Source organism: Plasmodium knowlesi (assembly GCF_000006355.2).
Source record: "Plasmodium knowlesi strain H genome assembly, chromosome: 8".
NCBI lineage: Eukaryota > Apicomplexa > Aconoidasida > Haemosporida > Plasmodiidae > Plasmodium > Plasmodium knowlesi.
The window spans coordinates 1,529,946-1,557,263 of record NC_011909.2 but is presented as its reverse complement, the minus strand read 5'-3'; the positions used below and the strand labels follow the sequence as shown (position 1 = coordinate 1,557,263).

Below are 27,318 nucleotides of genomic sequence, written 5' to 3'. Positions count from 1 at the left end.
TGGGGTTCCCGCGGTGCTATAAAATTTAGCTAGTCGTTTTGTTAACTGTCGTACTAAAGTAACATTGGAGCATTTTTCAATGAAGCGGAGGGAAAACCATCAAATTGGGACGTCAGTTGCCTAGTGGTCCTCCAAAAAGAAAAAAAACGTAACACCTTCTACGTTGGAAAGGGTGGCATTCTGTGGAATGGCAAAAACAGTCCAGTTATATTTTGACATTTTTAAGAACAAAAAAAAAAAAAAAAAAAATTTGGAATAGTGTGTGTTTAAAATTGTGGCAGTTCGCCAGCCGAGTAAGGGATGGAAAAGTATTCAAATGGAAAATGGAACAATCAACATGGGGAGCATTTAATTTTGCAAAATAATTCCATCTGCGAAAATGCACATATACTTGCTCTTCATCGGTTTTTTATTTTACTGGATAAAGCATGCTCGCTGTGGAGGCTGCAAAAAAAAAAAAAATGTTTATCCCTTTTTTCCTTCCAACAGTTTATATAATATTCTCATGCCTATTTGCGTCAGTGCGTATAGGAATTTTTTTTTTTTTTCTTTTTTATGCCGACACGCATAGGTACACTTTTGGCATTGAAAAAAATACATACTTGGAAATAGGTTAAAGAAAGTCATCTTTGCGGGAGGGGCATTATCGCTGTAAATGACGACTAACGGATACGCGATTATTGCTAGTTGAAAACTACTCCAATTCCCGTCTCGAGGCTTGAAAAAGCTGAGGGCAATTTTTGTAGCCTTTGTAATGAAGGCGAACAATTTTAAAAAATCAATCTTTTTCACATCAATTGGAAATAACTTTGCAATAAAAGAACGAATAATAAAATTTAATTATTTTTGTTTTTCCTAATATTTTTTAGCAGAGCCTCCTTTTTATTTGCGGTGCGCGTTTTTATTCCATATATTTACTAGCGTTTCTTTTTCCCATCATAACATGTCACTTATTTAATGGACGCTTGTGTATGGGGGGGGAGGAGGAGGATGGCGCAATTTGTTAAAATGGAGAGGAATATTAGCATGATCGTAAAAAGGAGAAAAAAAGAAATGAATCGAATTTAGAGAGAGCTCTTTGGAAAAAGGCAAAATGAATGCGGGTGGAAAAAGAAAACTTCCCTTTCGTATGAATCTGAGAATTTTTTTTTTTTTTTTTTTTTTTTTTTTTTTTTTTGGCCGCCTGCCTCACTCTTTATGATTATAGTGTTAATTCCTTTTTTTTATGCGCACCATGGGATTGTGTGAAGGACGGAGCAATTCTAATGCAGTATATATTTTTTCCATGTTTATTTGGGAGGGGGGGGTTTAATATAAGACGATTTGCCTATCAAGGGGCGTCAACCTAGGATCATAGATAAGGGGTGAAAAAGAAAAGAGCCTGGTCCTTTTTACCCTGCGCAGATTTTCAATCAATTGTGTAATGTGTGACTTGCCGTCATATCCACAATCTTCTGTCTGCCGTGTATATGCATCTGGGGACTCGGAAAAAAAAGAGGGGCCAATGACATGCGGATCGTCTAACAGGCATATTACAGTTATAATTGAAGTGAAAACTCCGCGTTTAGCCCCTTTCGGCAAAACCTTCATCCCCTTTTTTGGGGAAATGGGAATGTGCATTACGAAACTTCCCCCCCGACACACACACACCTGGTAATTATACCAACATGAGTGTTCGGTGAAATGTTATTCTATCTGTGAGTGAGAAAAGTTCCATTTTGATCAGCCATTCCTCTGTGTGATAATAGCAGTCTTAATCTGTAGTGATATATTTCTCCCATTTGGGGGTCACAGTTTCTGGCCATTCGAATTCAGGTACATATTACAGCAACCCTTTTAACAATAATGAAGAGCTGTTCACTGATTATTTTTTTTTGTTTTGAATGATTTTTCAAAACGTCCACACAAGGGTAGAGGTGACATATAGGAAGGTGGCGTAGGTGCAAAGCTGCTACCCTTCTTGGGCAGAAATGACCATAAGAATGGAGGCGTTCCAAGTTGTTAAAAAAAAGGAGCTTTGAATAGGTGAAGCTAAAAAAAAAAAGGGTAAACGGAATTGCAGTTACAGTGGCAATTTGTGGCACTTTTTTTTTTTTTTTTTTTTTTTTTTTTTCCCAATATGCGCAATGCCGAAGGGGCATACGCAACGTTATTGTATTTACTTTTACCGACCTACTTCGACTAGAACCGAATTGGAGAAAAAAAAACATCCAAAAGGGGGTACTTCAAATGTGAGAATGCATCACTGTATAAGCCGCAAGTTCATCGTACAGTAGGAGTAGCTATTCTTTCTTTTCGTTTTTCCTATTTTATTATTTTATTTATTAATTTTTTTTTTTTTTTACCTATTTGCCTTTTTAGTATCAACCTACCTCCATACAACATGAGCTTCACCATAGAGGAGGAGTACTACGTGCCTCCCGAGGTTCTCTTTAATGCCTTCACAGATGCCTACACGTTGACGAGACTCTCCAGGGGTTCTCCGGCCCAGACGGTTAGAATGATAAGCAAAGCAGATGTCGAACAATGCCCAAAGAAGCATTCGCATGACTGCTTGAAGAACGTGCCATGTGGCCAATTTCCGTCGCGTTGATGCTCAGCTGATTGTACACACACAATACTAAATTTTTTTTTTTTTTTTCTCTGATGAACATTTTAGGATGCCAAGGTTGGAGGGAGCTTCTCCCTCTTCGCAGGGAGCGTTTACGGTGAATTCATGGAAATTGAGAAGCCACATAAAATTATCCAAAAGTGGAAGTTTAGGGATTGGTGCGACAAGGATTACAGCAAAGTGACGTTGGAGTTTAGAAAAGTAAAAGAAAATCACACTTTGCTTAAACTGACCCAGGAAAACATTCCTACGAAGAATAAGTTTGATGAAGGTAGGGTGAACCACTTGTTATCTTGTTTAAGCCTAGGGGTGTACCCCCGCCGAACGAGGGAAAAAGGAAGACATTTCTCCAACGCATAGCTCCCTGCACATATATATGTCTGTATGCTAATCTGATCACCTCACTTCTACTCGCTCAGAGTACACTTAGTTACGTAGCATTCACATACACCCCCCCCATTCTCCCATTCCTTATCCCATACCTATCATTTAAATGTTTACAGGTGGTGTCCTGGAACGGTGCAGAAACGGATGGACTGAAAATTTATTGCACAACATAGAAGTGATACTGGGATACCCGAAGAAGAAGTAGCCACAGGAAAAGTGGAGAACCTGGCTTCCATGCATCCCCCCCCCTCATGTTGGATACTCTTTAAATATACCCTACCACATACACAACATCTGAATTATGAGTTGTTTTCGCATAAGAGTTGTTTTTAATTTTTTATCTTTTTATTATTTTATATTATATTATTTTTTTTTTTTTTTTTTGGACCCCTTCGAACGACGAACAGTTGAGACTAGCTCTTCACTTTGTGACAACCCACCTGATAGATAGATCCTGTGAGGAGATGAAATGTTTCTCCTTCTGTCTGCTCTCCTTTCGACGCTGAGGTTTCCCTTTTTGCCATTTGGTGATTGGATATCCCCCTGGCAATCCTCCTGACAACTCTGTGGCTGCTAATACGTTTTGTTCTTTGATGTAGGGGTCCTGAGTTAGGCACTCCATATGAAGGGGATGCGCACAAGGCATAACGCCTTTTCTCGCCATCGGGAAGAATGGCTTGATGGGAAGGGCTCTATCGTAGGGGATGTAAAAATGTCAACGGGCTACCTTTAAGGTTGCGCTATTTAAAATTATATATTTTCCGTCATTGGCGCATATCTTTACGTTGTCACTTCTGTTTGGGAAACCTTGTGTTTTCACATCGATCGGCACATTTGTAGATTAGCGGAGAGGTATCTCACATATTTTCCATGTGTTGATAACGTAGCGTAAAATTGGCCCAACGCAGCTTGATTCGCTTAACTTGACTCTTTCTTTCTTTCTTTCTTACTTCCTTTTTTTTTTTTTTTTTTTTTTTTTTTTCCTTAGTATCCCTTGGCATTACCTTGCCCCCCGCAACGGTGCAGTCACCACGATGTGACAACGTAAGGGTATGCTCTAATGAAAAAAGAAAAAAAAAAAAAAAAAAAAAAAAAAAAAAGAACCCACAAAGGAAAACAAAAAAGGATATAACTGGCATAAGCGGAAAAATATGTAACATGACGACTAGGCCTCCCGTTTTGGCAAAAATCACAGTCGCGGGAAAATCTGGTAGCGCCTTTTTCTTTTCTTTCCTCTGCCAGTTCTCTATTCCATTCATAGGAGAGGGGACGAAAGGGAGAAAGCCGCGCTTCCGCACGTGGGTCATCTTCGCACAGCGTATGAGCAGATCGCGCGCGTAGCCAACTGTGTACACTCACAACGGTGGGGAGTGCGCAATCTGCGAAACTCACTGTGTTCCTACCCATGAGCTAGGGCTCGTGTAGAGGGCGCTGCACCAAGGGGGGTCATACTGGAAGCGATCTGAAACGCGAGAGGGGATATAGTAGTCGAAATTTGCACCAAGGAGAATAACTCTTTTCGGTGCGACAGTGCAGAAGTGGGCATCTCGCTAACAAGCACCAATTCACTGCGCACGGCGGTATCAAGCACAACGTTTCTGCGCACCCCTCCACCGTTACAATGTCTATCCTATGCACCATCAGCGGGCAGACGCCCGACGAGCCCGTGGTGAGCAAAACGGGATATATCTTCGAAAAACGCCTAATAGAAAAGCACATTCTAAATTATGGAATATGCCCAGTAAGTGGAGAGGTGTTGACACTCCAGGATCTGTACCCACTGAAAAATGAGAAGGTGGTAAAACCGAGACCCATCACAGCAAGTAGCATTCCGGGATTATTGTCCATCCTACAGACGGAGTGGGATTCTCTCATCGCAGAAATGTTTACTCTAAGAACCCACGTCAACGACATACGGAACCAACTGACCCACAGTTTGTACCAGTATGACGCCGCAACGAGAGTGATAGCGAAACTGTTGAAGGAGAAAAATAATTACACCGAAGAAATAAAAAATTTGAGGAATCAAATATTAAGCATAAGGAGTGGCAATGATTTAAGTGAACTTGAAGTGGGACTAAGTGAGGAATTGCTAAATCAGATGCAAGATGTTGCAAAAAATCTCCTGATAACGAGGAAGAAGAGAAACATAGAACATGTTACATCAACTGACAAATGGAAAGAAGTGACAAATACGAATGAATTCGATGTGCATTCGGCTGCACTTCCAGGTGTTACATGTCTTTCCTTGGATATTAATAAAATGAAATACAATTATTATGATGACCATATGAACCACAATTTTTTCTCAGGGGGGGTGGACGGAAATGTCTACTACATCTCCCTTGAGGAGAGTAAAATTTTAGCGAAATTACAGGGACACTTAAAAAAGGTGAATGCTATTGTATCCCACCCAACTTACCCTGTATGCATATCAGGGGCAAACGATAAAACAGTTCGCATCTGGAAAGGAGATGTGGACAGCAATGAATTCACCACATCGCATGTTATTACGAAACATAAAGATCAGATAAATTCCTTGGCACTTCACCCGATGGAAAATTATTTTGTCAGTTCATCTAAAGACAATGTGTGGATCCTGCACGATTTGGAAACGTCGAGGACGATAAAAATATGTAAGACGAACCCTAGTCCATTTAAACATTTAGCCATTCATCCAGATGGAATTATGATTGGCATTGGTTCCGAAGATTCAAATATACACATCTATGATATTAAGAGTGAAGAGTATAAGGCATCTTTGAGTGGCCACACGAGTGAGGTACAGTACATTTCCTTTAGTGAGAATGGCTACTACTTGGCTTCATGTTCGAAGGACAAGACGGCTAAATTGTGGGATCTGAGAAAAGCACAGTGTTTTCAAACCATAGATGTGAACGAACATCCAAAAAGTATTGAGTTCGATTTTTCAGGCAAGTACCTTTCGCTAGCCGCTGGAAATGATATACATATATACAACTTCGAGACCAAGACGCACGCCAACCTTGTGAAAACTCTCTCTTCGCATACAGACACCGTTACGCAGACCTGCTTCGGTAGCAGGACAGCCTACCTCCTCTCCAGCTCGATGGACAAAACAGTCAAAGTGTGGAATTAGGTGGTGAAACAACGAACCGGTGGAGCAATGAATCCGTGAAACAACTAACCGGTGGAGCAACTAACCGGTGGAGCAACTAACCGGTGGAGCAACTAACCGGTGGAGCAATGAATCTGTGAATGGTGAGGCCAGCCCATCGTGTCATATCCGTTAATTGCTACTTTGTTGTTATCATTCAACTCATACGTACAAATTTTAAAACACCCTTCAGGGTGGAAAAAAAAAAAATGCAGCTTTCTCCCCGCATGCAAAGCGGCATAGGCATATTAATCTTTACCCCCTCCTGTTACCTCTGCTACATGCACAAACAGCTGGGTTAACTCCAAACATACTTTTAAGGAGTAACCATAATAAAAGAGCCACTTTTTATGTTTAACCCTTTTGTCACTCTTTCGTTGTTGCATTTTTGCCACATCAAGCGATTGCCTTTTTCGCCAATATTGCATTCTTCAGTTATTTTATTTTTTTTTATTTTATTTATTTATTTATTTATTTTTTTTTTTATTTTTTTATTTATTTATTTTTTTTGCACCCGTTTTTGTGTGTGCATGGAGAGTAACTCCGCTTTGCGGCAGATGGTGTGTGTCCACGTAACAGATGCGTACTGTACTTTCTGTGCAACTAGGACATCTCTTTTTTTTTTTTTTTTTTTTTTTTTTTTTTACGTACTACATGAATTTTACTCCATTTTGTCATTAAAATTTATCATTAAACAGAAAAACTGATGGATTAATTTTTTTTTTTTTTTTTTTTTTTGGCATGCTTATCCCCCCCACACACACTCCCCGCGACGTCGACCAACTTGGCAACAATCGCGTGGCAAAAATAGAATGAGAAAAGAAACTACATTAGCGTAGTGGTTGGAGAAGTGTCTGGCTCTACGAACACACACTTTGGAGCAGACACGGAACTGAATTATCTCTTGCGTTGCTCCATCTCGCGCTGCTTATTCAGTTGCACCCCCTCTTTATTCCATCATTCAGCAGAGGCTACCGTTTGAAGTATACTCCTCCTGTGTCTTTCTGTTCTTTTTGTCCTTCCACTTAACCTCTTATGGAGTGATTCGTAAGGCACACCATTTGAAATCCTACATTCACTAGGAAGAAAAGCAAAAGTGTGCACTTCTCCTTGACAGGCATGTTTGCTAAATCAGTCCAGTGAGACCATGCAGGTAATGAGCCCCCCCACGAATTCGTGGCTACTCTGCACAAAGTATAGACCACACGGATCAAACAGTCTGCTATTTTGTGCACAGTTTTTGTAGCCCCCCCCCCGATGGAGGACATTCAATCACCACGTTGTTTGCCCTAAACATGTATTAATAGTGAGATTTTTTTTTTTTTTTTTTTTTTTCAAATTCTGCTCGCAAAGTATTGATTTTCCCAATTCGATATATGAGAAATTCTTCAAGGTGCAAAAGTTGTTCAGCCAATTGGTGTTCCTTAGTACTGTCCACCTTTTTGTGAAGAGCTAGCCAAAAAAAAAAAAAAAAAAAAAAAAAAATTGTCCATTTCGCCTGAACAGTGCATGTTCCACCTGAATTATGCCCCTTTCAATGAACGCTTTCTACCGTTCCGCTCCTTGTAGGCTCTTCCACATGCAGACGAACGCGCCGAAGGGACTGACCCCCCAGAGGAGCGCGGACTAAATAAACTCGCCAAATGCGCAAGCGAGGTTTACCAACAGGTGCGTGTGCAGAAAAAAGGGAAATTGCCTGAACAGTGCAGGCGATAGGATAAAGCTGAGAATTTGTTAAAATGGTGGAAATTGCCATAATCGGAAAATATCACCACTGTTGAGTGGCTAGACACACACACACACAAACAAACACACATCTTGCAGGTCATCGAAAACACAGCCTGCGATAGCGTCCAGGAAAGCGGCCCTGACCCACACCATGACACATACGAAGCGTACAATTCGCAATTGGCGTGCGGTGTGAGCGAAGACATTTTTCCCTACGAAAGCTTATCCAACATTGAGGAGGACAACAACAACCACAACAACCACAACAACCACAACAACCACAACAACCACCTAACTGACAACAGCGGTCGCCGCAACAGTCACACTGACAAAACGGGAAGAAAACAGTTGATCAACGAGCACCAGGTGGCCATGGAGAAGGAACTCATTTTTCAAAACGAAGTGCTACGGAATGTGCTGAAGAGTTCCCACCAAGTGAAGGAGATGCAAAGGGATCTGTTCAACGTGGATGTACGTGACTTCGTACCGGTAATTCCTCCAGCACAGGGGCAAAGTGCATATTCTCTCAGACGAGACCATCCCTATCACGGTAACGAAGGGGGTGGAAAAATCGAAGGGCATCCGAATTCCCACTATGATGGTCATATGGTCATACGTCATGGAGGAGACCACCAAAAGGTCGACCATCGTGCGCCCAGCAGTAAGGGGAAGGAAGGCTCCTTCCCATCGAAGACAAACATGCACCCACCCAGAATAGGCGAAATCAAAGTGAACATAGACGATATAAAAAAAGGCTTACTGACATACTACTCGAACATCTACTCCTTGGACCATTACGATATAGAGGAGAGAATTAATATATTGAAGTATGGTGAAAAAAATATTTCTGAACATGTTCAGGCGAATTATTCCTACAAAAAAAAAGAACTTCCCTCAAGGCCTCCATTTGTGCATTACAATGATGAGCTTGACAACCCTAATTCTCTAACGTACCAAAGTATGTTACCTGACTACTACTACAAGGAAGGGGTTGGTTTTTCCAGGGATCGAAGGGAGAAATCTCACTTATGCAGTACCAATTTGGAGTACCACAACAAAATGGAAAGAACAACGAATGCCTTCAAAAGTGAATATGACCATGTCGGACAGATTTCCGAATTGCTCACGAGCCTCAAGAATAAGTGTGCCGACGCGAACTTCAGGGCACAGAGCCTGACGTCCAAGTTCGACCGGAAGTACGAGAACCCGGATCACCGTTTCTGGCTCCACAACCTCGTCCCTATGGTAAGCAATTCTCCCTCCAGGGAACAGGACGCCTATCTTCTTGTTTAGGTACCTGGCTAGCTAAAGCACACCGATCATACGATTCATGTCTCACATGTCTTTTCCACTCTCCTTCTCAGCACCTTAGAAAACCGGCACTGCACAATGAAGACGGAATCAGGAATCACCTGATCACGACCTACTCCCAACTGTACAATGAAGCCGCATTGAACAAGAAGAGGATCGCGGCGTTGGAGAAAAAACTACATATACTGAAGCTGCGAGCGAACCTCCCCATGGGGGGTTACCGAATGGAGACACGCAATGCGCTATGAATGGGGACACGAAATGCCTATCATTGGAAACACGCAATGCGCTATGATTGGAAGCACGCAATACGCTATGATTGGAAGCACGCAATACGCTATGATTGGATTCCCCTAAAACAGGCAACCATTCGACAGACTGATCCTTCATCAGTAGGGATGCCCTTACCTACCACTACCATCTGGGCTGCCTCTCAGGATATGGAATAAATGGGGAATTCATCTGATTGTGATGGTTCACCTGGAATGTCACCAGGCGGGGTGCTTACAATTGCACAACTCCTTGACGCGGACATGTGCACAGAAAAACTAAACTGAACAATGAAGGTTTTCGCCGTCTACGCTTGGAAATATTATCGTGGGACAATCTCCACTGTACACAAAAATGAATGATCAGAGGGGGGTGGTGATTCGTACGTAGAAGCACACACTGGTAGAAAGGGCATCGTTATGCGTATATGGTGTGAGGGGTAATCCCTAACACAGAGCCAAAATGTTCATCCCAATTATGTATTCTCCATGTTGCATGCTCCCCCCAAGCGTCTGTTCACCCTTTGATGCATGACATATACCATCCGTCCAGTTGTTGTACTCATTTTTTTTTTTTTTTTTTTTTTTGTATCAACTGTAAAACTTGCTTAGAAGAGAGCAACCATTTAGTTGCAAAAGTAACCACCACGTCGGTTATCGTAAAGTTGTTACTCCCCCAACTGGGGTAACACAAAAAAAAAAAAAAAAAAAAAAAAAAAAAAAAAAAAAAAACGTGTACCCCATGCCCATAGAAAAAGAGTTCTCGGGAGATGTGTAATACCCTATGAGATTCATTTGATACACAGATGAGTTAGCCAAAAAAAAAAGAAAAAAAAAGGCTTTCGGTGGAGAACGAGGCATCCCTTCTCGCCTTTAATATTTCCCGGATGGTCGAAGTGCCTTATATAATGGGAATCCAAATCTCGGAGATGGTTCATTATAGGCGCGCTCTTCCACGCCAAGGTGCAGCGAAACACACCATGCAGAGTAAAGTTATTTTCACTCCATCGGTTAGGAAGACCCGCTTCGATAATTACAAAACGTGTGATCTGCACTTACAAAACGAAGAGGGCACAAACTCTCAGAAGGGTATACGTGCAAAAGGGAAGGATATATCCTCCCCCCCCACAGGGCTGTGTGTTCACCAAAAGGCTCAATACCAATCAGAATAAATTACCAAAGGGCATATCCTTCCCTTTCCATTTATGAAAATGGCTAGCCTCTTATTTTCCGTAGCTTCAAGGAGCTCCTGTTGGGTTACCCCCGTAGGGCAGAGGAGGTACAAAAGCCACATAAACTCCGTTTCAATTTTACAACAATTTTACAACAGACTACCCATTCGAAAGAAATACATAAAGGCGATAAAGAAGGGAACGCTGATATGGGACAAGGGACAGGTGAGTCTCTCCTCCGCAGAGAAATCGGCACTCCATCGGTTTAGCGCCTCTTACAGGTTTACCACATTACCGGTTTACTGTTTCACCACATTACCGGTTTACTGTTTTACCACATTACCGCAGGTGAAAATCCCGCCCCTCAAAATCGAAGGATACGACCCGCCCAAGAAGTGCCTCTCGCCGCTCGTCAAGAATAGGAATTATCAGTACCGGGGAGGTTTTCAGAATTTAAAGGCCCACCGGGTGGAATTCCAAGACTGAACTTCGCACTCGTTTTTATAAGTGCAGTTTCGGAGGGCGAAGTCTTTCCTCTCCCCCTGCCACCTCCGATGCGACTTCATGATACATCATGAGAAGTGCTGCGTTCTGAATTCACCGATTCGACTATACTTCATGTCCATGCATCCACGTTGAAGAGAGGAAGACTTGTCAGCCAAAGATGGAGAAAAAAAATTCACCTCAACGGGATGAACCTCCACTTTGATGGAACGACGAATCGGATTGAGGTGCGCCGCGGGCGCATGAAAAACTTCGAAGTTTGATGGGGTGGTTAAAAAAAATAATCCATATCAGCAACATCTCATGAAATTAAAAAAAAAAAAAATTCGACGTGGCTTTGTATACCACACACCCTTTCAGCCCTACGAACGAACCTTTTGAGGATACACAAAAACAAGAAAAAAAAAAAAAAAAAAAAAAAAAAAAAATAGAAAAAGGTGATCGCGCTGTATGTGCTGTCGGAATAGTGGTAAAATGAAGATGATGGATCATGATGGTGTCGTCTTTATGTGGCGAACACCTGAAGTGACTATGCACCCACATCATCAGATATCACAACGTATAGCGAAGCTCGTCGCGTGCGAAGTTGCTATCATCGAGATGCTCAAACGGGGGGTAGATGGGGACGAGACTATCCTGGTGGCCGATATAAACGTTGTTGTAGATTTTCCAATAAATTTCGCGTACCTTTCTAGAGGGGTGAAATATACCCTGCACTAGATACTGGAAGATGATAGCAGGCCCCAGGGCCACCCTAAAGCCATCAATAGAATCAATGACTGCCTGAATCAGATGTGGAGAAGTCTCAAATATATTTGGCCACACGTAGTTTAACAAATGGATGAGTGCATCTTCTCTGTTCAGTCCAAAGCAACCAAGAGCTAAGTGCTTGCATGCCCACGTTGCAATTTGTCTGTGAACTAAATCTCTATCCATGAGAGCATGCTCGAGCAGAGGTACTACTGCGTACACATAATCCTTTGCAATTTCACCAATATATTCAAACATGAAGGATAGAGCTTTTAACACTCCATTCTGTACGTTGAGATCCTGGGTTCGATATTCATTCATTAGTGCTGCTAGCACCGAATAGGGCAGGCACGTATCTGCTACTATCGCAATGGCAACCGTGGTACACACTCTCAGTTGTCTTTCCTGAACCCTTAAGTTATTTAATAGAACCGTTAAAACTTCAAATGGTCCAATCGTTCTGGCTATATATCCAAAAGTTTGGATTGTTGCTCTCCTAATTAATTTTTTATTCGACTTTAACAATTCAATTAAGTCGAAACAAATACGATCCCACTCCTTTGGGGAGACCAAGTCTCCTCCCTTGTCTGCAATAATTCCAATGAGGTCGATTACATTTTCTTGTACCTTCTCATGTCTATTTTTCAAAATCGGAGTTATTCTTGGTAGCAGATCCTTTATCGGTGGAGTCATGTGCTGTACACCTAAAACAACAACAATAGATTTTAACGCACCGATTATATTTCCTAAAACTTCGGGATATTCCTCCCCCAAGTATTCATACAAATACAAAGCCAGATGACCCAACATTTGGTGTTCTCCACATAGATGCATTAGATTTGCAATTCGGGAAATGAGTTCAGCACTTTGTTGCCTAATCTTCGGCAATGGTGTATTGAGTCTCCATCTGATTATTCCTGCTATTTGTGGCAAGTAGGGCTTCATTCGAACTTGCAATTTATTTACAATCGCATCGAAGGAATTGAGAAGGATGTAATAATCCTCTGAAGCTTGCTCCTGAAAAGCATAGAGAATTCCATCGATGAGTTGCTCCTCTAATGTTTGATCTATATCGTCTACCCCCTGATTATTAACAATGCTCTGTATAGTTTGCATAACCATTTTTCTGAACTGTTCAGATGGATCCTTCAAGTCATCCACGATTCTGGCAATGACAGCTGCTCCTCCTATTTTGTTTGAAATTTCGACTGTCGTTTCCACTATCAGATGTAGATTCCTCTTATCATGACTACTTCTTAGAACCCAAAATTTCTCAAAAAATGGGTTCACCACTTCTTCGTTAATGTAATCTTTTTCAATACCCTCCGTCTGTATACACTGCTTCACACATTTCAAAACAACCTTTTTCATTTCTTCATCTGGAGAATTGAACTCATTAATAAGGATAACCATCACTTCCCTTGTATAGTAACTTGCATGATATGGATCCATTAAAGGGATAATTAATCCGATAGCTTTCAAAAACGCACCTAGCACTTTTCCTCTATGTTCAGCAATTCCTTTCCATAGGGGTCGCAAAACAGAATCAAATGCTTCGATTCCATAAGGTGCCGCAGCCTCTGCTAATGCGGCTATAGCAAGTGCAGTGATCGTTTTTACCTTCTGTTGTTCATCATGCAACCCATGTGCCACAATCGAAACCAGTTGTCTCAGATGCGGCAAAACCGCACAACCCATAAGAATAGCAATCTGCTGAACAATTTTAATTCCTGTATGTCGAGCTTCCCAATTTTTTTTCGATTGACAAACAGCTTTCAAAAACAGAATCAATGATGGAATACCAAGTGCAGATGCAACAACGGCAAATGCTCTGGCTGTAGTATTCCTCACATACTCATCTGGATGATCTATATCTGGTCTCATAATACCAATCATAGTAGCTAAACCTGCAGCTTTAGCTAAGTTACTTATTATTTCTCTTCCTTCTACTCTCGCATAATAATCCTCGTCTATTAGTAAAGGCTCAATGACGACCAATATTTTATGTACATATGGTCTGACTAAATCATCTAACTTGAAAAGTATTCGGTCGATAACTTTCACCAAAAGGTGTCTCTCCTGATCCTCCAACGTGTTCTGCATCATCAAGGGTAGAATTAAATTGAAAAGAGTTTCTGGACCTAGCTCCTTCACCTTATCTGTGATAGCCCTTAAAGCCGCTCTTCTAACAGAAGGAGTTCCATTCTTAATCTTAAGTAGAAGGATCATTAGTTTTCTTTCCTTCAACTCCTCCTGTGATAAATCACTTTCATCAACCGTTTCAAATAATTTGTTGAAATAGATAAAATCTTCATTTTTTAATTGTACATATTTTAACTCGCTTAATAATTGAGGGTTGTTTATTTGGAACTGGCTACTCTGTAGGATCGTCTGTGCATCTCCTCCCTCTGTGTCCTTCATCTGATTTGTGGTGGTGCTTGGGATTTCGTAAAAGGGCGTGCCACTTGGCATCGTTCCACTAATCAGTGTGCTATTCATCATGTTGTTATTTGAATAAGGTGTCTGCATCACTCCCGCCGAGTGATGATCACCTGTTTTGTCATCCTCCACAGAAGTGGTAACTCTTCCAATGGCTGCACTACCCATCAGAAGGGGAGTTCCCACCGTAGTTGCCATTGTCTTAAAAAATACTTTCAATTTATTCCTTCTTATAGCCTCATATTCTTCTGGAGGTTGCACTATTTCATACCCTTCGGAGGGAAGTAGTTCATCCAGGTCTTCATCTGTTAATGGCCTATTTCGCATCTCCATTTCATTCTTTATTTTCATTTTTATTATCGAGTCAATGGATACCGATGTCATTCCTGGGGTCATTGGTGTGAGCATTGTAGGAGTTTTACCTAATTGGTTCAACACATATGGCGTGTTTACGAAATTTCCGCTTCCGGGCATGAGATATGGTGTTTTCATCATACCTCCGGGGGTGGCCCCGCCAGTTCCTACTAATCCACCAGGTGCCACCACCTTTGGCGTTTTCATCATGTCAGCTTGCGCGAGATTATCTGCCCCTGACGTAGTATTCCCATCCCCGACTTTGTCCCATCTCGAAATTTTTTTCTTCTTTACTGCACCCCCGTCGTTCAGTACAAAGGGCGTGTCAACCCACTTAGACGGTGCAGGTGTAGGCATATTACCAAAGCTCATGGATTTGTTCTCCTCTTCGGATAAGGCCCCCCACTTACTTTTTCCTTGTTCTTTTTTCATCATTTCATTTGCTTTATTGGATGTAGATGACTCCCCCGGTTCTCTCCCGTTAACATCACCTTCTGTGACACCCCACCGCATCTTTCTATTGCCCCCTCCTCCGATATCCTTTGCACCCGCCTTGGTACCACCACTGGAAAGCTTCATTTTGTAACTCTCATTATTTATATCCATCATCACATCTGCGTACGTTCTCTCCCCTGGGGATGGGCTCTTCTCTCCAAACGGATCAGCTCTCCCCGGAGACATAACATAATCATACTTCCTCCTCTGAAATTCATTTTCTCTTCTTTTGATGGATTTGTCTTTTACCAATCCTAGCGTTTTGTCATCTAGATCATCATTATTGAAGTCGTTCTGGACTACTTCTTCTTTTAGGGTATCTATGCTTATGTGATTGTGGTTCCGTCTGAGTGTGTCCATTGGGCCATTTCCTACGTGGTTGGCTGAGTCCTCATCCTCCAGCCGGGTCTCTATCTCCAGGTCGTATTCAACATTTCCCGATAGCTGGCCCCCTCCGTTCATTTCCTCCTTGCCGTACTTGTGCTTCTTCCCCTCTTCCCATTTCTCCGCATCGTACTCACTCCGCTTCGCCCCCATTGGGTAAAGATCACTCGGTAATGTGGAGGGTATGAGACTTACTACGGTTGAAGCGGGGTGTATCTATCACCACTGCGCCGCGCTACTACACCGTGTCGTTAATCCAGCGCGTCGTTAATCCAGCGGGTCACTATTTTGCCGATTCCTCCCCCCCTGAAGGAACCACGGAGTTGTTCGCGACACAGTCGGGGAGGGAATAACATATATATATACGTTGCTCCCATGCGCCACTGCGCCTGTTGTTAGGTGCTCACACAAATGGGCTTTTAAAGAATGCAGCCATATGTAAATGAGCATAGCTTGGGATACCTCCTTTCCTTCAACTAAAGATACCATCATCTAGGGCCCCGGAAATGTGAAGAGCGACAAGCTAATTCGCGCTTGTACTTCTCATCTGAGAGAGGTAAACACAAAATGGATGGAAATGCCAAGAAATGTTGGAAGAACATTCACATGGCGTGTTATATATGTATTCCTCCAATATGTGAAAGCAAACAGAAAAAAAAAAAAATAATAAATAAAATAAAATAATAATGAAAAATCCAAGTTGCCGTTAAAATGTTGCTACTTGGAAAAAAAAAAAAAAAAAAAAAAAAAAATAAGGCACTAAAAATGTATGAATTGTTCAGGCAAAAAAAAGAGAGAAAAAAAAAAAACTGCAGAAAAGCATTCATGAATATTTTAAACACATGATGCATGATAGTATCCGGCAGGGACTGGAAAAATGTACCTTCTGTAGGGATGTAGGAAGATTGCGGAAGAAATGAATTTTGCAGAAGTTATAGCCAAGCCGATACACTTCACATCATTCCGCCGTGAAGTGAAGCTTTCCAGTTAGCGCGGCGCGCCACAGATTGAGGAGAAGCAAGTGCAAGTGTAAGTGCATGTGACACTTCCTCGCCCCCCCCCAACTTGTTCACCATCACGTGCACACAGAGACCTACGCACCAAAATGATCGTCAAGGTGTTCGACCACATATATATCAGTAACGTGTACAATGCAAACGATATTTACCATCTGATAAATTTAAACATCGGGGGGGTCTTGACGTGCTTCCGGTGCATGAGCATCGAGTGGTGTCACCACGACCCCAAGGAGAACAGGAAGATTTTCTACAAAGACAAGTTTTTAAACTACAAGGGAGAGTTCTTGAGAGACCCCGGAGGATGGAACCACCCCCCCTTTCCACTATGCCAAGGCGTATTAGCAGTGAAAAACGGTCCTCAGTCGACCACAGAATTAACCCCGTGTAGCAACAATGCGGGAGAGGAAAGGGCCGAGGGGGAGGAACTTTTTGCAAAACCATATGCACACTACGACTATATTATTTACCCAGAGGAAATTCTTAAGAAGAAGATTACCAAGGAGACCATCGATGATTACATAAAAGCGATGGTACACTTGAAGGACGACGTAGAGGTTAGCTGCATCTCCGTCGCAGAGAATGAGGTATCAGCATTAGGAAACGAGGAGATGAAGGATTGCATGAGTGAAGTTGTAGAGGGCACGGACGCATCGCTGAGCGATGGAGCAGAGGAGAACCCAACCAGACACAGAAGCAGGAGTTTGGCAGATGAAAAAACTTTATCCAATAGGAAGGGTTCCAGTTCTACTCCAAAGGAGGAAAACCAATCTGAGGGGTTGTCAAGAAGTGAAGAAATCTTACAAGTGCCTATCGAACCTGATGGAAAGACCCCTCTGAATGGGAAATCAACAAAGAGAACGACACAAACGGTGTGTGAACTCAATAGAACCCTGAGGGATGAAAATAATAAAACCGTGCCATTAAGCAATGTATACAAAATGAAGCATATGTATTTGGATATCTTGGATACCTTTGATGAAAACATTCTTAACCATGTAGACAAGGCCCATGCTTTCATCGACGATGTGATTAAGAGTGAAAAAAATGTGTTGGTCCATTGCATGGCTGGAATTTCTCGCTGCTCTTCCATCATCCTTTCCTACATTTCTAAGAAGAATGGGAAGAGCATTGCCGAGAATTTTGCCACCCTCAAGGATCGCTACCCCTTCGCCCACCCTAATGAAAACTTCTACAGGCAGTTGCTTCTGTACGAGAGGATGAACTACACATTAGATGTAAATTTAAAAAAAAATTGAAAAAAAAAAAAAAAAAAAAAAAAAAAAAAGGGAGAGAGACTCCCCGCGCGTTGCGACGGCGGCGAGGGTCTGAGTGGACACAAGTGCACCTTCACCTGTACATGTATATGCCCATGCGTATGTTCATTCATATTTTCAGGAAAGGGAAGGATAGATGCTCAATGCTTGTACCATATTATAGCAATCCCTTTTTTTTTTTTTTTTTTTTTTTTCTTTTTTCGTCATTTATGCTTTTTTTGTAAGAACCCCTTCTGGTGATATAGTGACACGCATGATATTGCTCCAACTTTGTATGGAGCAGTACTTGATTGTCTCGTCTTAACTTACGTGATGTAGATTACACATTAACACCAACACATTTTGGGTATCTCCACATGTTCACATTTTCCCCCCTCCCAAAGGGACCAAGCGAATACCACTGCGTTTATGAAGAAATAAAACGTGATCGGGGTGCGCTGGAGCAGTTAAAATGTTTGAACCTCAAAAATGTACCAGAAGCCACGTACAAGTTTAGGTGCAAGTAAGGCAGGCTGAACGTCTGAAATGTTTGCCAGGGTTGACGAGTTTTCCACTTTTCCACATTCCGAATCGGTTCTTTGTTTGTGCGAACCCCCAACCGATATGTCACCGATATGTCACCGCTGCATCACCTCCAAATGCTCTCTTCCCCTTCGCAGACTTTGCAGGTTTACCCTCTTCAACGACAACGATATCATTGAGCACGAGTTGGAAAAATATAAGATTAAGAAAAAGGTAACCACTTAGCAGAGCAGAGGTGATGTGATCTCTCCCTCGGTTTCCCTCCTCAGATGCTCAGGTGGATTGATCACCAAGTTGTTGGGCGCTATCCCCCCCTTTCCCAAATGGAGCACCTCCCATACTGATCTTGTTGTTCACATGTTCTGCCTTTTCCTCTCGTCTACATTTCCCACCACCACCATAAAAAAACACTCTCTAACATCACATCACTACACCACCATATTTCTGTTTTCGCTTTTTACCCCCTTCCACAGTATGGCAATTCCTGCACAAGCATCTTCATCGAGAAAAAGGAGTGGCTCCTCACGGAGAACAAAATGAAAGGCCTGCTCATTTGCCCAAACAAAAATGTAATTCATGCGTGCACCACTTCTCCCCATTCTGTGGATCGATTTCACTGGTCGCACTTTTTTCGATTTTCCCAGTCAGATAGTTACCTGTGCCCTTTAATATTTCCTACGGGCAATCGCTGCATCTGCAACGACATCTTATGAAGTCGCTCCATTTGTAACCACTTCGCATTTTCATTCCGCACGCGCTCTCCTCTCCTCAGTGCAGCGCCAAACTAGGGAAGTGGTCATGGACAGGAATTTGTTGCTCGTGCGGATATTTACAAACCCCTGCCTTCATGGTTCGTGTGTAGAGTGAAGGCACCAGTGTGTCTACTTGTTGGTACTGCAGTGTATGCATGTGTGTGATACACCTAACTCAACCCATCTGTATAAAAAATGTTACATGTGCTGCTGCTTCTCCTCCTACTTAGATAAACATGTCCAACGTCGACCGCATGAGGATTAATCTTAATTGACATCGACCGAAAGAACCATGATCATATAGATAATGGAACAAGAGAGGCATCTTCACCTGTTTGTTTAATAACATGTACTATAATTTTTTTTTTTTTTTTTTTTTTTGAAAACTCACTAGGGGATGGTTCTCCCATTAAAAGAAAACACATTAGCATTATGGAAAAAGGAAAAGGGAAAAAATGAAAGGGGAAGGGTATCCGATTGGTCTCAATTGGGTTTAACGCCCTTATATCCCGTGTGCATTCATTATAGTTTTTCTTCCTACATGATTCCACTGATTGTTCCTAACGAGAGAACGCTCCTTTCTCGCCGCCGGTTAGTTACCACCGGTTAGTTACCGCCGGTTAGTTACCGCCGGTTAGTTACCACCGATAATTTACTCCTTCTTTAGCACCCTACAACTCCTCATCGGTTTTCTCCTGCGGGTCGATCCTCTCATCAACGTCGACAAAAGGGGCGGATCTTCCCTCTTTGGCGCGCAAGGGGAAGAGTGAAGCGGAGAAAAGTTAGTGGTCGTCATTACCTACCAGCGCAGGTACGCATGGCGTCGCACTTGGGTAGGTAGGGAGGGAGAGAGAAGTATGCCTACCTGGAAAGCGCCTATCGAAGCCGACTTCCAAGAAGTCTACCTCCTTCTGCATTAGGAAGTATGTAACTAGGTTTTCCGTTATGGCTGCGGATGGGGGAAGGAGGAAGACAACGATTTCCAGTGGTGTGTGTGAACCACCCACATATGTCTATACATGTACATGCCTGATTACGCCAAGATGTGTGTATGTTGTTTGCTGTCCGAAGAAACTACCTTTGTCCTGGTAAAAACACGTAAAAATTCCAACTCCAGTTTTCTTCATTTGCACGTTAATCATTGCGTTTTGCAGCAGCGTCATGAACTTCTCCCCGAGGCGGATCAGTTGCAGGTGATTTCGGAACGTACTCTGGGAAGAAGCATTGTAAAGAGACAGCGTGCGGTGTAGGGGGCAATAACGATAAACATAGTAGTAGCGAATGGTGTGGCAATTTGACACAGACATGCCCATCTCCGGTTCACTGGCCACTAACGATACTTACGTATTTTTTGTCTATGCGCACATAGACATATAACTGGGTCACGTATTGGTAGTAATCTGTGTGTGCTATTTCTTCGATGCCTGTGTGGGAACCACGTGGTGAAAAGGTGCATATGTAGGAATTGCTTTGTCCGTGTGAATCTCTCAGATATGCATTTATTTATTTATTTATTTATTTATTTTTTTCTTCTTTTCGAAATGATATCCCCCAGAAGGAACAATTATCCTGACAGGCGTATTCATGAAAAATGGTTTTTTTTATGTAGAGGGCACCTCCCAACCTTCGATGTCTTCCTCCAGACCGCTTAAGTCCAATTCGTTCATGTCCTTGTCGAAGTCCCGGGGGAATACTACTCCCCCATTGCTTCCATCACCTTTGCCACCATCTGGACTTTCCCCCCTTCCGAAGCGTGCAAGGGGGAAAATGAGTAGCACGAGAAGGTGAAAAGGCTTCATTGGCAAGGAAAAAAAAAAAAAAAAGAAAAAGAAAATGGGGTGCAGTGGGGATGGGCATGCAGGTGCATAAACCACACAGACTGATTCCCCGAGAAAAGGAAAAAGAAAAGAGAACCTTCTTCAGCTACTATCAAACGCCTCACAAATAAAAAAAAAAATTTATAAATTAACGAAGCTGCAAGGAATACCTAATCATGTTGTAGCTAGTTCGAAAAAGAATTAGCTAGCTAGCTAGCCAATACACAGAAAAAAAAAAAAAAAAAAAAAAAAAGGCAAAATATTTTTTTCATCTTAAAAAATATAAAAACCCTTGTGTAAGGCAAATTTCGTGTACATACAAAAAAATAAAAATAAAAAATAAATATAAGCTAAGTCCTGAGAACGAAACAAAACTGGAACTGACTTAACAGTGCCACTGGGGAGTAGCGAATTGTCCTTTTAGAAACTTATGGGAATATATACCCGCAGCAATCTCCAATTATGCATGTGTGCATGTGTGTGTGTGTGCGTAGGCGTCCATCAAATGTGGAGCACCCCCCCACGTAGGTTTTTCCTTTTGTTTCTTCTTCTTTGTGTGGTCACTACGGTCAGGTGAACTTCTCTCCACGGGTCGCTCCATACAACAACAACAACAACGATAACCATTCCTTAAAGGAACTGCTTCACCCAGGGGTGGGTCTTAACCTCTTCGGCTGAGATACGCTCGTCTGACGTTCTACTGCATAGCTGCACCAAGAAAGGGAAGGGGGAACAATCAGATAAAAAGATGAAGCGAAAAGGAACATACATGTGTCGGTGCTCGGGGGTCAGCTACTATTCTCCCCTACGGGAAGACACCCCTGAACTGCGACCTCAGATTATTAAAAAACGGAGGAAAAATCGGAGAAGATAAACCACATTAAACGGAACGCCACACCACACTAACGCGACGCACCTTTAGTATGAGGTCCCGCGCTTGCAACGAAATTGCCTTGGGGAAATGGAAGTTCAGTTCCTTAATTTGGCTGAATATGCGCTCCTGCGATTGGAGAAAGGGAGGAAAAATTTATAAAGAATGCCAAGTGGGACGAGGAATACCTTCCTAACATCGCATCGGTCATGCATGAACCATGCATGAATGACGCATGGACCAGATACGGACAACGCACGGACCAGACACGGATCACCCACGGACCAGACACGGACAACGCACGGATCACGCATCCCGCCAATAGAGAGCTACGCTTACCTGCGTGTCGTCTGTAAAGGGCGGAAAGCCGACGAGCAACTCAAATATCACAATGCCTAGGCACCACAAGTCCACATTACAGTCATAGGGAATCTGGTTTATAATTTCAGGTGGCATATAGTCCACAGTCCCACAGAAGGTGCTTCTCTTTTGTCTCTTATTTTTGAGCTGACAAGAAAATCCAAAATCAGCAATTTTAATTACTCCGTATTTATATATATGGTCTCCTTGATATTCATCAGTATGGTGCAATAAAATATTGTCTGGCTTCAAATCCCTATGGATGATATTAAATTTATGTAGGTAGGATAGGGCATCTGCAATCTGGTAGACATATAATGCTACTTGTTCTTCTAAGAATGGTTGTGCATCTGATTTCATTTTGTTTCGTATGGATCCTCCATTGGCTAGCTCTAGAATCAAGAACAAACGGGTTCTATCTTCAAAATACGCTATTAACTGCAAAATGTTTTTATGATTTAAGCTTGCCTGGATTATTATTTCCTTCAAGACTTGTCTCTCGATGTTCAAAGATGCGATTGTGTCCTTGGCCATAACCTTCAATGCTACATATTCGTTTTCTTTTTTAATGATAGCTTTAAAAACCAATCCTGTCCTTCCATTTCCTATGGGGTTTTTATCTACAATAAAATCTTCTTGTTCGAAATTCCTTTCGTTTTGCTTCAAGTTGAAGGCGCTCAATGGTTGTAGCATCAAATGGTAGTTCTCCTCCTGCAGTGCATCACTCAGTGGATTCTTCTTACCGACCTCACAGGCAGTGGCATCTGCGTCTACTGATCCTCCTTGTGTAGATGCACCATCCCCTACAACTGTTACTTCACCTGGGTTCATACCTTCCTCCTTCTTTTTCTTCTCCTTAGCTAACCATTCAAAATAGGACATCTCCTTCCTTTCCCGTTGGCTACTTGAACTAATCGATTCCTGCCTGCGCGATTTATCGCTCATTGTCTCCTTTTCGAAGGATCTTCTTCCCTCGTCGTGACTACATCCAATTCCACCAGAAGTACTTCCTCCTCCCTTAGGGTGTTTTACCCTCTCATCGTAGCTATCGCTCCGTTTCCTATAGGTGGAGGCCCTACTTTCTGTCCGGTTCTTCGCCTCTCCGTCATCTCCCTTCCCACTACATTCATACTGTCTACCCGAAAATATATTTTTTGAATTGTTGCTTTTTCCCCCCTTGTTCATATTTCCAGGAGGAATAGAATTACTTTTTACATTCTTTTTTTTTTTCTGATCCATTCTGTGTCTTTCCATTTCTTCACTTATAGGATCTTTGTAATTGAGGTGGCTGTTCTTCGTGCCTTTTTTAGAGTTGCTAAAATGGGTAAGGTTGCATCTGGGGGATTCATCTTTAATAAGTTTTTTCTCTACGTTTCTCTTAGACTCTATATCATGACTAGAACCCTTGTTCGCTCCATCTGCTTGATTTGTGCTCTTCTCAGGAGCGTTGTCTCTACATTTGGACACATGCACCAATGCTCTCCTCCCGCTCAGTTCTCTTCCCCTACCGATCGCATTTTCCGATGACTTGCTCATGGAATCTGCGATGTCTATGCGCTCTCCATGGCTGCGGTTATCATTGTTCCGTTTCGTGATTCCTGTCTTTTTTTCTTCCTCTCCCCGACCAATCCTACTACCTTGTCTGTACACTTTCGCCATGATTTTTTTACCCTTTTCGCTTGAAGATACTTTGGCACCCCTAAGTGAACTGCTACTGGCGATGCTTAGCAATGTCCTGGAGGTTTTCACAGAACTGTAGCTTCCCCTATTGTTGTTGTCAATGTCGGTGGTTCTTGCGTGAAGTGCCCGGGATGACGGTTCGTTGCGGCTATGCCCAGAGTTATCACTGTGAATACCCTTATTGCCTCCAAGTGCGTTATCCCTTTTGATCTTCTCCTCGTCGCCAAGAACCAGATTTGTGCGGGATGGCAGAGTAGAGAGCCCCTCCATTGTGTTGGTCTTCGCCTCCCTTCGGGGTCTCCCTGGATGACCGCTAATCCTTCCCGTTATAGAATCTCCCACTTCTGGAGTATTCCTACCATGCGTTGCCATCCCTCTATTTAATCTGAAGTGTCCATACATTTTTCTCATTTGGATTGTCTTACCTGATTTGTCTTTCTCATCTTTTGGCAAAGCTGATCGTGCAGCAGGGTGACCGGAGGGGGTTCTCAACCCGTCAGATGCATCCTTTCCGTCTGTTCTTTTGCTGATACCCCTCGTGAAAGTCAACCCTGAGATGTCTTTATCCCTCTGATGAAATAAAAATGTGGTATTTTTTCCTTCCCCTTCATTTTGTATAATTCCTTTGTTTTTCTTTTTTATCAACTGTGTAGTCGCTCCTCCCCTGGTAACTGCACTCCCCCTTTGGCTATCTGGAACTCCTTTCTTCTGTGCTTCCTTGAAGTCCACTTTTATCGTTTTTATGTTCTTACTGTTGGAGGAAAGTGTGTGCGCGGCAAAGCGTCTGTTGGGCGGAGGTGCCTCCTCCCTCTGAATGTTAGAGCAAGAGTGCACTATGGGAACAGCGCTAACAGATGCATTAACTTCATGAACCATAACATTTTTTTTAACCATATCTGTATCTTCATTGGAGTGGAACCTACTTTCTTCGTTCAACACGATGTCCCTAGTCAATTTATCACTTTTGTATGTCTTCCTTACCTCCTCTACAACAGCATCATCAGAAAAATTGCGCGTAGACAATTCTCCCCTCCGTTGCAACAGATGTGATGATTCATCCTCCGGTGGTTTTTTCATGGGTCGATTTTTCTGCGAATCATCAGACACCCTCTCCTTATACGAGTTTTTTATTTCGTTAAATAATAATTGGGTATCATTAAAACCTTTTATATTTCCCTCTTGGATATTTCCACCTGAAGGTAATGCTTTATTCGTGTCTTCCCTCCCAGCGGGACTAGTGGATTGAACATTCCACCTGTTGACAATGTCAAGAGCTATCTTATCTATCCTCTCCTTATCCATACTTTTTTTTCGAAAAAAGCATGAGTCGTCCTTTGAATGGATATATTTTTCCTCCTCTTCACCCTTTTTCATCACACTGATAGGTATGTTTCTATTTAGAGGATCCTCCCTTTGATCCGTATGCCCTCCACTTACATCTTTCTCCTCCATCCCCCCACGCTCCTTATATCCTATAGATCCATCGACCTCTTCATTGTTTGCTGGAGCACTCTTCGGGATTGTCCCAAGGGAGGGGTTTCCATCATCGTTCATCACTTCTACGTATGAACCATGTGAGATGTGTTGTCCTGGCTTAATGTGCACACCCAAAAGGTGCTCTCCCCTGCTTCTTGCATTTAGAGGCCCATCTTCTACCTTATCATTTACGCACGAAGCGAAAGAAAACGACTCGCCTCGTCTCTCTTCTATTACCAGACTTGTTCCTTCCGATGTCTTGCCGCTTACACATGGTCTCATTCTTTCTTTCTCTTCACCACTTCTGTTCATTCCGAGGTTTCCTCCACTAAGTTCATTCCTTCTCTTCTGTTCGCCTATTGGCAACTTCCTACCAATAGAAGAAAAGTACGCATCTTCACCAGTGCCTCTTCTACGGGGATCCTCCGCTTCTTCACCTCTTTTATGTACTTCTGTGTTCTCCACCTTATCAAACGAAATGGCACTGCCAATAACATGACCACTCTTACCATGCGAATGAGATGGTTTTAGTTTTTTATTTTCTAATTCGTCATCCCAATCTACTTTCCGCTTGCAGACTGAGTCGCAGCTAATGTTGTTGTTTTTGTTAGACCTCACCAGGACATCCCTCCTATGTGTCAACTGTGTGCGAATGGTTGAGGACGGCTCGGTTTTTCTACCTGAACAGTTCAGGCGATTTTCCCTCTTGAATTTTTCATCACAAAATTCTGGGCTACGTATATGTGTGGTTTTGGTCCCCTGAGAGTAATAATCTCCCCTCCGAAGTAGGAGGTCGCGTTTGATTTCTCGTTTCTCCTTTTCCGTCTTGGAAGATATATTGTGTAGTTGTCTCTGCGCGCTCAAAAGGTTAGCTCTCTTGGTTGTAGTATCTACTTCTTCACATTGGGGGTTCTTCCCACCAAGGGTTCTGGAAGAATACATCACAGTTTGCGCAGAATTTATTTTCCTCTCATTGTGGGATTTGTCCACTTGATGTGGCTGCTCACTGTGTGTATTTCTATTCCTTCTTTTAGTTGTACCATCATCATGGAATCTCTTGTTGTTAATGTTCACATGGTCGTTCATAGGTCTATGTCTATTCATGTTTCGGTAAGGTTGCGGTGAGGGATACTTGGTTGGCTAAGTGACAGGACGGCAGGAGAGACACAGGTATATTTTTGTGTGCACCTTCCTACATTACCAGGGTGAGAGGGAGATGGATGAACATAGGCGTGGACGCAGACATGGGATGTGTATGCGTATGTGCATGTGCATGTGTATGTATGTGTGTGCGTACAGGTTGTAGATATTCATTTGTGCGATCATCAGAACGGGTGAGTTTACTCCCTATCACATTTGAGTACGTTCGGCTATATGGGAGTAGATACATCAGGCTAAGGGTACAAACGGAGGGAAGTAAAAAAAAAAAAAAAAAAAAAAAAAAAAAAAAAAAAGGAATTCCCCTCGAAGTGCCTTCCCAGGTTCTAACCCTTCACGATAGGGTAAATTTATGGTTCCATTTTTACCCTGCTATATACTTCATACATAGAATGTGGAGCACATGAAGGTGGGTTCGACTCGACAAACACTCCCTCACGTTGGACGCGTTTATGTGTTCGCGCCCTGTGCCCCTCACTTTGTATTGTCTTCCCTTCAGCGGTCTCTCTCCCCCTTTCGCACAGTGTGGAGTTTCTCAGTGTGCAATTCGTCCTGTGCGATGGCCCTCTGAATATAACCCTTCACAAATGGCCCTTTAAAAAATTCCGCTTCCATATCGAAGCTGCTAATTCGGTGGTCACATTTTCATACTGGCCATCTTGCGCGGATGCCCCTGTTTGCTCATTTTTCTTAAGTGGATTTTTTTTTTTTTTTTTTTTTTTTTTTTTTTTTTCCATCTCCGTGCTTTGCACATACAGTATTCTTGGTGCTAAGGAGTGACATGCCTTTCCCCCTTTTTTTTTTTTTTTTTTTTTTTTTTTTCAATTATAATACTTCCCGCGAACACTG

General features: G+C 42.4%; 8 protein-coding genes and 1 non-coding gene across 9 annotated transcripts; 6 read left to right on the top strand and 3 right to left on the bottom strand.

The window, feature by feature from the left end:
• The first annotated feature begins 624 nt into the window (after positions 1 to 624).
• On the top strand, positions 625 to 743 carry PKNH_0834300. The gene has a single exon (XR_005506374.1). It is a non-coding gene; the product is annotated as a U4 spliceosomal RNA (small nuclear RNA).
• A 1,640-nt stretch (positions 744 to 2,383) lies between these two features.
• PKNH_0834200 (activator of Hsp90 ATPase, putative) lies at positions 2,384 to 3,203 on the top strand (the record flags this gene model as incomplete). Its single annotated transcript, XM_002258925.1, has 3 exons — positions 2,384 to 2,494; positions 2,660 to 2,882; positions 3,115 to 3,203. The coding sequence occupies 3 exons, from the start codon at positions 2,384 to 2,386 to the stop codon at positions 3,201 to 3,203; spliced, it is 423 nt and encodes a 140-aa protein (XP_002258961.1).
• Positions 3,204 to 4,619: 1,416 nt separating this feature from the next.
• Positions 4,620 to 6,116, top strand: PKNH_0834100 (uncharacterized protein; the record flags this gene model as incomplete). The annotated part of the gene is made up of 1 exon (XM_002258924.1): positions 4,620 to 6,116. One exon carries the CDS (start codon positions 4,620 to 4,622, stop codon positions 6,114 to 6,116), a length of 1,497 nt encoding a protein of 498 aa, XP_002258960.1.
• Positions 6,117 to 7,281: 1,165 nt separating this feature from the next.
• On the top strand, positions 7,282 to 9,421 carry PKNH_0834000 (conserved protein, unknown function; the record flags this gene model as incomplete). The annotated part of the gene is made up of 4 exons (XM_039114021.1): positions 7,282 to 7,287; positions 7,704 to 7,802; positions 7,959 to 9,107; positions 9,227 to 9,421. 4 exons carry the CDS (start codon positions 7,282 to 7,284, stop codon positions 9,419 to 9,421), a joined length of 1,449 nt encoding a protein of 482 aa, XP_038969653.1.
• A 1,226-nt stretch (positions 9,422 to 10,647) lies between these two features.
• On the top strand, positions 10,648 to 11,100 carry PKNH_0833900 (uncharacterized protein; the record flags this gene model as incomplete). Its single annotated transcript, XM_002258922.1, has 2 exons — positions 10,648 to 10,839; positions 10,963 to 11,100. The coding sequence occupies 2 exons, from the start codon at positions 10,648 to 10,650 to the stop codon at positions 11,098 to 11,100; spliced, it is 330 nt and encodes a 109-aa protein (XP_002258958.1).
• Positions 11,101 to 11,670: 570 nt separating this feature from the next.
• On the bottom strand, positions 11,671 to 15,693 carry PKNH_0833800 (splicing factor 3B subunit 1, putative; the record flags this gene model as incomplete). The annotated part of the gene is made up of 1 exon (XM_002258921.1): positions 11,671 to 15,693. The coding sequence occupies one exon, from the start codon at positions 15,691 to 15,693 to the stop codon at positions 11,671 to 11,673; it is 4,023 nt and encodes a 1,340-aa protein (XP_002258957.1).
• Positions 15,694 to 16,645: 952 nt separating this feature from the next.
• Positions 16,646 to 19,382, top strand: PKNH_0833700 (dual specificity protein phosphatase, putative; the record flags this gene model as incomplete). The annotated part of the gene is made up of 6 exons (XM_002258920.1): positions 16,646 to 17,794; positions 18,217 to 18,335; positions 18,493 to 18,568; positions 18,829 to 18,924; positions 19,128 to 19,205; positions 19,338 to 19,382. 6 exons carry the CDS (start codon positions 16,646 to 16,648, stop codon positions 19,380 to 19,382), a joined length of 1,563 nt encoding a protein of 520 aa, XP_002258956.1.
• Positions 19,383 to 19,778: 396 nt separating this feature from the next.
• PKNH_0833600 (conserved Plasmodium protein, unknown function) lies at positions 19,779 to 20,906 on the bottom strand (the record flags this gene model as incomplete). Its single annotated transcript, XM_002258919.1, has 5 exons — positions 19,779 to 19,852; positions 19,973 to 20,056; positions 20,186 to 20,318; positions 20,452 to 20,531; positions 20,732 to 20,906. The coding sequence occupies 5 exons, from the start codon at positions 20,904 to 20,906 to the stop codon at positions 19,779 to 19,781; spliced, it is 546 nt and encodes a 181-aa protein (XP_002258955.1).
• A 648-nt stretch (positions 20,907 to 21,554) lies between these two features.
• Positions 21,555 to 26,415, bottom strand: PKNH_0833500 (aurora-related kinase 2, putative; the record flags this gene model as incomplete). Its single annotated transcript, XM_002258918.1, has 3 exons — positions 21,555 to 21,632; positions 21,841 to 21,924; positions 22,135 to 26,415. 3 exons carry the CDS (start codon positions 26,413 to 26,415, stop codon positions 21,555 to 21,557), a joined length of 4,443 nt encoding a protein of 1,480 aa, XP_002258954.1.
• Positions 26,416 to 27,318: the final 903 nt, after the last annotated feature.